The sequence below is a fragment of the Fomitopsis serialis genome, assembly GCF_022376445.1.
Source record: "Fomitopsis serialis strain Sig1Antser10 chromosome Unknown B0H18scaffold_38, whole genome shotgun sequence".
NCBI lineage: Eukaryota > Fungi > Basidiomycota > Agaricomycetes > Polyporales > Fomitopsidaceae > Fomitopsis > Fomitopsis serialis.
The window spans coordinates 302571-312136 of record NW_025954998.1 but is presented as its reverse complement, the minus strand read 5'-3'; the positions used below and the strand labels follow the sequence as shown (position 1 = coordinate 312136).

The 9566-nt window shown below is 52.4% G+C and overlaps 2 protein-coding genes across 2 annotated transcripts; both read right to left on the bottom strand.

Annotated features, from left to right (window-relative positions):
* Window positions 1-29: 29 nt before the first annotated feature.
* B0H18DRAFT_1119725 (uncharacterized protein) lies at window positions 30-2762 on the bottom strand (the record flags this gene model as incomplete). Its single annotated transcript, XM_048033979.1, has 5 exons — window positions 30-341; window positions 393-584; window positions 612-1065; window positions 1115-1558; window positions 1606-2762. Coding segments are annotated over 5 exons (2559 nt in total), but the record flags the coding sequence as incomplete, so codon positions are not given.
* A 1620-nt stretch (window positions 2763-4382) lies between these two features.
* On the bottom strand, window positions 4383-4965 carry B0H18DRAFT_1119724 (uncharacterized protein; the record flags this gene model as incomplete). The annotated part of the gene is made up of 2 exons (XM_048033978.1): window positions 4383-4506; window positions 4556-4965. 2 exons carry the CDS (start codon window positions 4963-4965, stop codon window positions 4383-4385), a joined length of 534 nt encoding a protein of 177 aa, XP_047892847.1.
* Between the last annotated feature and the right edge of the window lie 4601 nt (window positions 4966-9566).

Genomic DNA, 9566 nt, shown 5'->3' with positions numbered 1-9566 from the left:
GTCCCGCGCTGGTGCTCGTAGGCGTGTACGGACTGGGCTTGCAAGTGTGGGTCGCGGTTCCACCTCGTAAGGGCAGACACTAGCTGCCGGTAGTCGCGGACGCCAATAGGAGCGCCGAGGTGCATCTCCATGTCCGAGCGGATATACGCCGAGACATCCTCGCCAGTGGTTGTCTTGTGCAGGCCGGGGAAAAGATAGTACTTGAATCTGTCGGCATCGGCCTTCGGAAGGAAGATCTGGGCGAGAGTGAGCTGGGCGGGACGTATGACGGCGAGGTGGAAGAGCAATCGTTGAGCGACATCGGGAGCGGGCGCACGAGCGATAACCTTGTCGCGACCGGTCTATCAACATGGTGAATACGACAGCATAGCAGCGGGGGAGTGGCGACGTACCTGCTCTGCGCACTTCCAGTATCCCCCGACAAGCACGAGCAGACCATGCAAGACGTACAGAGCGCGAGCAGAGCCTGCAGGGATGTTGCGATAAGTCATGCAGGCGAGCTCCTCGCCTCGCGCGGGTTGACCGTAAGAGAGGTGAATCATGGTGCACAGTCGTTGCTCGGCCTCGTGAGCATCGCGGAGGAACTGTAAGCACGTATCAGCTACCCATACTAAGCGATCGTTATGGACGTAGTGGAAGGGACCGGATACGCCGTGCGGCTCGACCAGACGACGAAGGAGGGCGTGCTGGAGGTGAGAGAGGTCATTGCGAGTGTCATCGAAGAAGCAGAAACCGGGCGTGTGGTTTTGCGGTTGGTCGAGGATTTTGGAAATATCCCCGGGGAGCCTGAACGCAGGGTCGTCCTTGGAATTGCCGCACAGCAGCTTCGACGAGAGCAGAGTGTCGTACTCGGCCATCGCACCTCTAACAACGGTGGCTACCGACGCGTGTGAGAACTCGATGTCTTGGAACAAGATAACCTTGCGCTCCAAATCCTTCCATTGAAACTGTGGCATCATGTCATCTTGACTCTCGATGCTACGGAGGATGCCAGACACCGCGGCAGAATACGCAAACGGCGTCTGCGCCTCCGCAATGAGGAACGGTCGGAGCTGGTGGTAGACTCTGCAACGGACATGAGTCGACGGACCAGATGGGACGAAAGGACACGTACGGGTAGAACTGCAGGTTATCGGCCTGCATACGCGACACCAGTTCCGTGAAAAGCACAGAGCGCATGATGTAGATGAGCTGAGCGTTCAACCTCCGTATGTCGTTCGTACGTAAGAACTCGTTCTTGGACGAGAAGCAGCTGAGGACTTGAAAATTCGTGATGGCGAAGATGAACGAGTCAAGGCTCGCATCGGCGGGTGTTTGCGTGACGAGACCATAGAGGAGGGTGTGGAGGAGTCGAGGAAGATCTTCATTGGACTTTGAGCGGAGAGCGTCCAGGAAACGTTCACCGGCAATGCGCTGGTCTTCGGAGAAAGGTACGACGTGTACGGTGTCGGTGGGCTCCTGCGCACGCAAAACGAAGACTACGAGCCGCGCTAAGTATCTTGAATAGTGCATCGCTGTGCCTGGTCGAACAGTGCTGAATGCACCGCCGTATGGGCCGCTGAAAGACGTCAGTAAGGGAAGGAAACATAACCTAAGACCACTTACTCGCCGTACTGTGCCATTTGCCGTTTAAATTGTGGAGACGTGTGTGCGAGGATTTCTACGACCTTCTCGAGATATGCGTGGGCAGCAGCGCGTATGGGCTCAAGGAAGGGATGGGGCGGCTCCTCGTCGATGAGCTGATGAAGGTAATCGACCGAGAATTTACGGATAACGTCGACCCATCGTTCGCGGGCAAGAAAGCGGCTGAGGGAACGGTTATTAGCAGGCTCGGAAAGCGCTTCCAGAGCGGGATCGGAAGGTTCCATGGTGCGTAGAAAGGAATCGAAGAGACTGATTGAGGACGTTGCAGGGACAGGATCGGGAAGAACGACTGGGAAGACTCGGCGACAGTTGTTGGTGAAAAACGTTTGGCCAGGGCCTTCGTGAAAGTGACGACTAGGGTTGCATTTCGAGACGGCGAAATGGTTCTTCCTCAGAGACTCGACAGAGCCATACCCTCGATGGCAAACGGAACAGAAAGCACAGTCCTCGAGGACGTTGAGGCCGAAGACCGCAGGGATGGTAGAGGCGCCTGCGGGAATGACAGGGACGATGGCGGCGCGGGCACTTTTCGTATGGTACGGATGCAAGGCCTCGGTGACATCTCGCGCATGGATGTCAAAGATTCCGTGGGACTTCAGGTGCGTGAAGACGGAACCTCTGAGGATGGTTTTGTGGCAGCTAACGCAGATTACGACGTCGTGGGTGGTGTTGACGACAATCCCCCAGCGTTGGAAGTCAGGCGTGACCACCGTGTCGACGCCAGGTAAGACGACCGGTGCCGGATCGTCCTCGTCGGCTGCGTCGTCTTCTGCGTCGTCAGGAGACGGCAGATCGGATAGATGGGCGATGAGCGGGTCAGGAGAATGCGGACGAGGGCCCGAAGGCGTGGAAGAAGGAGGCGACGAGTTAGGCAAATCCGACTTGGGCGGAGAGCGAGAGACGGGAGACGGGGAGGGTAGTGGAGCAAACAGATCATCGGAATGGCATGGGATTGGAACTTGCGAGGGGGGAGCCGAGGACGCACTGGGACGTTGGGAAAGTAGCGGAGCGGTGGAGAGAACGAAGTGGTGTTGCGATGGAGGGTGCTGCGACGGAGGGTGCTGCGACGGAGGGTGCTGCGACGAGGGTGCTGCGACGGAGGGCGCTGCGATGGACATGCTGGCTGGGACGGCCGTGGACCTAGCCCGTCTGCGGGCGGCAGTGCTTCAATCGTCGCATCGTCTTCGTCATCGGGATTTGCGAGCGCAAAGCACGACGCTATGTGTTCCTGTAGACTGTTAAGTATTGCGACAACAAGGAAGAAGAGGAGACTTACGCGTATATAACGAATTGTTGTGTGGGCAAAATTGCAGCGCCTGCAATGGTACTTGCCAGTTTCATTATCCTTCTCCAACGTAAGGCGTTCGCCATCTGGGTACACGCATTCGGTACAGGCTTGGTGCCGCTGCCGACGATGCGCGTCAAGGCTGGCTGCCCAAACGTTGTGCCCACATCTTGAGCAGAAGATGGATCTGAGGGATGATTAGACGCATAGACGGGGTGGGAGAGAATTGTAACATACTTGTTAGGCATGCTGAAGCGTTGAGAAGTAACGGGAGGGGGAGGCGAAGGGATACGGCCCATGTGCGACGTTGTAATATGAACCGGCGGCGGCCGGGCAGGGAGGTGAAGGGAGGTCCAGAACGCGCGTCCGGGAATCACTTTGGCAGTGGTAAAGCGAACCGGAACTGGGCTTGAACAAGGTCGGTACACGTAGAACGAATTGACGTGGAGTTTGCGTGGACGGCGTCGGTGGGCGAGCACGCATGCATCGGTCAGCGTAGCCGGGGAATGACGCATTGGGGAAACGGCGCAGCGCTGATCGACAGGGAGCTCGGAGGCGACATGAAAGACAAGGTGTCGGCGGCTGCACAACAGGGCGTGTCCCGAAAAGGGCAGATTGTTGACGGACGGAGGGGGAGAAGGCGGAGGGCTGGCAGGCTTCCGTGAGATGGAAGAGTCGGCATCTGCTCAGGCACCGCGCGCAGATCAATAGGGACGTGGAACGCGCGTGTCGATGACGGGGGACGAAATGGTCGACTCGCGTCGAGTTTCTTTGGAGCGGAGAGACGCATATGAACAGCCGAACGGCGGGGCACGACGGTGTCGACGTCATTTTCTGTGCTTCCGCGTAGAATGGGGAGATGCGTGTGCGCATACAGCGGCAACAGACGCATATACATCCCTCGGGCCGTGAAGACCAGGGACATAAGGTCCGAGCGGCGAGCCAGGTCTCTAGACGAATATATTTTTGGTCGAATGTGGACGACGCGCGTGATACACGAAATGCGAAGGGTCCGATCGTTACATGGTATCTACGGCTACGGCTACTGAAACGACAGCGTGTAATTATGGATAAGTAACGGAGACGGAGCAGCAAACTAGCTGCGCGCGCATACAACGAGTGGGAATACGATGAGGGAGGGATGGGGAAGGGGGTGCGTGTCCAGGTCCGCCGTAAGGTCCAGGTCCAGGGGTGGCCAGGTCCAGTTCCAGGGTGCGGGGTGCGGGTCCGGGGCGACGAGGCGGGCCAGGGGGTTAAAGAGTAGTTAGCTTAGGCCCCAGCGGCCGTGCAACTGCGCGCCCGAAGGCGAACGCAGAGGAGAGGCATCGTTGCCGTTCGAGAACGGGCGATGGGCCTCTACCGGTCAGGGCGGACGAGTCCAGCCCTCACCGGCCACGACATGGGACATGTAGGAAATAGAGAGAGGGGACGTACCGCAGCTTTCAACCCATCGCTAAACCCCTAACCAACTCCAACCAGCGTCGGCGACCGCAGCGTGTGCGGAGAAGCGCGGGGGCGACGAGGAGACGGGCGGCGAGCGATGGAGAGGGAATGAGGGAGACGCGGCGACCAACGACCTACAGATACGAGTGAGCCGTTGCTCGATTGCGTAGCGTAGCAACTTACCTGCGAATGCAGCTATCACGGCATCGGCACCCAACGGAGAGGGTGATGGCGGCGACGACGAGGGAGGCGGCGAGCACGAGGGAGGCGGCGAGCGCGGCGGAGGAGACGGCGAGCACGAGGGAGGCGGCGAGCACGAGGGAGGCGGCGAGCGCGGCGGAGGCGGCGAGCGCGGCGGAGGAGACGGCGAGCACGGCGGAGGGGTCGAAGAGCACGACGAGACGGGCGACGAGGAGGAAGGAAGAGCGAGTGGAGAGAGCACGACGCGAGTCGAACACTGTGGCGCTGTTTGGCTCTCCTGCCCGATTTAGTATGCGCGCACGTGGTCTCAGCCACATGCCCAAACCGGGCAGCCACCACACAAGCCGGGCAGTCCCCCAACGCGTAGATAGCCTCAAAGTCCGGAATTCCATGTCACGGCAGGCGGAAATATGGCGGAGGGAAATATATTCGGGGTAATGACAGGGAACAAACAAGTAGAAAGGCGAGTAAACCAGTTCTAGGGCGATAATCCGTGCTGATCAATCGTATTATTTAGCAGCCCCTGGTACAGCTATTCAAACAGATCGTACACAACATCGTAGAATATTCCCATAGATAATGACAAAGGAACCATATGGAAGGACAACGTTGTCTAACAGCATAGAGAGAAAGAATTATCGGTTCACAAGCTTAGACAAGTAGAATAAAATATAATGGGATAAAGACTGACCCTGTAGGCATTGTGCTATTCAACTGGAGGGAAAACAAGGGGATGAGATGACCCCATATTCTATACAATTAATCTACTACATATGTCTAATTTTTTGACTGGAAAGAAGAGTAGGGAGGGAGAGCAATCCTGCAGTATACTGGGCTGTACTTGGCTGGGCCCAAGTACTCTTATTCAACTACTGGGAGAACTTTGTGATATAATGCCCCCAACTTTCCACATATGATCTACCATATATATCCCATTTTCTGAGTTGGATGAGACTAGGGTGTGGATGTTCCTGGCACTGTGGATGAATATCTGAATATTCTGGGCTGTACTGGCTGGGCCCAAGTACTCTTATTCAACTACTGGGAGACTTTGTGATATAATGCCCCCATACTTTCCACATATGATCTACCATATATATCCCATTTTCTGAGTTGGATGAGACCATCGGGTGTGGATGTTCCTGGCACTGTGGATGAATATCTGAATATTCTGGGCTGTACTGGCTGGGCCCAAGTACTCTTATTCAACTACTGGGAGGACTTTGTGATATAATGCCCCCATACTTTCCACATATGATCTACCATATATATCCCATTTTCTGAGTTGGATGAGACCATCGGGTGTGGATGTTCCTGGCACTGTGGGTGAATATCTGAATATTCTGGGCTGTACTGGGCTGGGCCCAAGTACTCTTATTCAACTACTGGGAGAACTTTGTGATATAATGCCCCCATACTTTCCACATATGATCTACCATATATATCCCATTTTCTGAGTTGGATGAGACCATCGGGTGTGGATGTTCCTGGCACTGTGGATGAATATCTGAATATTCTGGGCTGTACTGGGCTGGGCCCAAGTACTCTTATTCAACTACTGGGAGGACTTTGTGATATAATGCCCCCATACTTTCCACATATGATCTACCATATATATCCCATTTTCTGAGTTGGATGAGACCATCGGGTGTGGATGTTCCTGGCACTGTGGTGAATATCTGAATATTCTGGGCTGTACTTGGCTGGGCCCAAGTACTCTTATTCAACTACTGGGAGAACTTTGTGATATAATGCCCCCATACTTTCCACATATGATCTACCATATATATCCCATTTTCTGAGTTGGATGAGACCATCGGGTGTGGATGTTCCTGGCACTGTGGATGAATATCTGAATATTCTGGGCTGTACTGGCTGGGCCCAAGTACTCTTATTCAACTACTGGGAGGACTTTGTGATATAATGCCCCCATACTTTCCACATATGATCTACCATATATATCCCATTTTCTGAGTTGGATGAGACCATCGGGTGTGGATGTTCCTGGCACTGTGGGTGAATATCTGAATATTCTGGGCTGTACTTGGCTGGGCCCAAGTACTCTTATTCAACTACTGGGAGAACTTTGTGATATAATGCCCCCATACTTTCCACATATGATCTACCATATATATCCCATTTTCTGAGTTGGATGAGACCATCGGGTGTGGATGTTCCTGGCACTGTGGATGAATATCTGAATATTCTGGGCTGTACTGGCTGGGCCCAAGTACTCTTATTCAACTACTGGGAGGACTTTGTGATATAATGCCCCCATACTTTCCACATATGATCTACCATATATATCCCATTTTCTGAGTTGGATGAGACCATCGGGTGTGGATGTTCCTGGCACTGTGGATGAATATCTGAATATTCTGGGCTGTACTGGGCTGGGCCCAAGTACTCTTATTCAACTACTGGGAGACTTTGTGATATAATGCCCCCATACTTTCCACATATGATCTACCATATATATCCCATTTTCTGAGTTGGATGAGACTAGGGGTGTGGATGTTCCTGGCACTGTGGATGAATATCTGAATATTCTGGGCTGTACTGGGCTGGGCCCAAGTACTCTTATTCAACTACTGGGAGACTTTGTGATATAATGCCCCCATACTTTCCACATATGATCTACCATATATATCCCATTTTCTGAGTTGGATGAGACCATCGGGTGTGGATGTTCCTGGCACTGTGGATGAATATCTGAATATTCTGGGCTGTACTGGCTGGGCCCAAGTACTCTTATTCAACTACTGGGAGGACTTTGTGATATAATGCCCCCATACTTTCCACATATGATCTACCATATATATCCCATTTTCTGAGTTGGATGAGACCATCGGGTGTGGATGTTCCTGGCACTGTGGTGAATATCTGAATATTCTGGGCTGTACTTGGCTGGGCCCAAGTACTCTTATTCAACTACTGGGAGGACTTTGTGATATAATGCCCCCATACTTTCCACATATGATCTACCATATATATCCCATTTTCTGAGTTGGATGAGACCATCGGGTGTGGATGTTCCTGGCACTGTGGATGAATATCTGAATATTCTGGGCTGTACTGGGCTGGGCCCAAGTACTCTTATTCAACTACTGGGAGAACTTTGTGATATAATGCCCCCATACTTTCCACATATGATCTACCATATATATCCCATTTTCTGAGTTGGATGAGACCATCGGGTGTGGATGTTCCTGGCACTGTGGATGAATATCTGAATATTCTGGGCTGTACTGGGCTGGGCCCAAGTACTCTTATTCAACTACTGGGAGAACTTTGTGATATAATGCCCCCATACTTTCCACATATGATCTACCATATATATCCCATTTTCTGAGTTGGATGAGACCATCGGGTGTGGATGTTCCTGGCACTGTGGGTGAATATCTGAATATTCTGGGCTGTACTTGGCTGGGCCCAGTACTCTTATTCAACTACTGGGAGAACTTTGTGATATAATGCCCCCACACTTTCCACATATGATCTACCATATATATCCCATTTTCTGAGTTGGATGAGACCATCGGGTGTGGATGTTCCTGGCACTGTGGATGAATATCTGAATATTCTGGGCTGTACTGGGCTGGGCCCAAGTACTCTTATTCAACTACTGGGAGAACTTTGTGATATAATGCCCCCATACTTTCCACATATGATCTACCATATATATCCCATTTTCTGAGTTGGATGAGACCATCGGGTGTGGATGTTCCTGGCACTGTGGGTGAATATCTGAATATTCTGGGCTGTACTTGGCTGGGCCCAAGTACTCTTATTCAACTACTGGGAGAACTTTGTGATATAATGCCCCCATACTTTCCACATATGATCTACCATATATATCCCATTTTCTGAGTTGGATGAGACCATCGGGTGTGGATGTTCCTGGCACTGTGGGTGAATATCTGAATATTCTGGGCTGTACTTGGCTGGGCCCAAGTACTCTTATTCAACTACTGGGAGAACTTTGTGATATAATGCCCCCATACTTTCCACATATGATCTACCATATATATCCCATTTTCTGAAATAGATGAGACTAGGGGGTGTGGATGTCTGTGAACCCCTGTGTAATATTCTTTGAAGTTCTGGGCACCTTCTGGTTGTACATTGAATTGTGGCTGAACTTAGTGATGATAAATAATGGAAATATTACGTAATGTGCCTCAAAGGATGGAGAATGTAATGAGATTCTCCGCGACATGGGGTGCACTGGTCAAAACATCTGTATGGGCCAAAGGTATGGTGACCCTCCAGCATCGGAATACTAGTTATAGGGGACTGGGGTTCACACGTGTGTGTACTGTGTACTGTGGGCTGGGGTTCACACGTGCAGACTGAGAGCCAGGGTTCACACACGTGTGTACTGTGGGTGGGAGTTGACAGCCCAGGGTGTAAGACCCACAGACTGGCAGCGGGGGTTCACACGTGTGGACTTCACTGTAAGCTCAGACCTGTGACTTTGAGGCGCAGTTCACGTGTACAGAGTTTACAGGGAGCTTAGGGCCAGGGTTCACACGTACAGAGTTCAAGCTTAGGTTGTACACTACAGCTACAGACTGCAGGTGGGGGCTAAGAACAGTGCACTGTGAGCCTGGAAGTTGAGACTCCCACTGACACTTGGAACACTTTTGTACACTCCACGTCTTCCTGTACAGCCTCTCACCGAAGAGTGACTTGTGAGCCCAACAGAGTTTGTGTCCACTGTAGGTGGAGTGCCGCCAGCGAGCCGTGCAAGTGGGTGAGCTCTCCGCCTGCAGTGGACACAAACTCCGTTCGCACTCACAAGTCACTCTTCAACGTCTCTGGACTTAACGCCTCCTCAACTTGTTCACTCTCAGCCCACTAAGTAACACAGCCCTCTAGTTTTTGTACAGCAACAACACTTGTCCAAAGCACTTTACTGTTACTCCACCACACTCCCAAGAGAACCACCTCTTTACCTGTCACTGTGTTCACTTTCCAAGCCTCAACTACC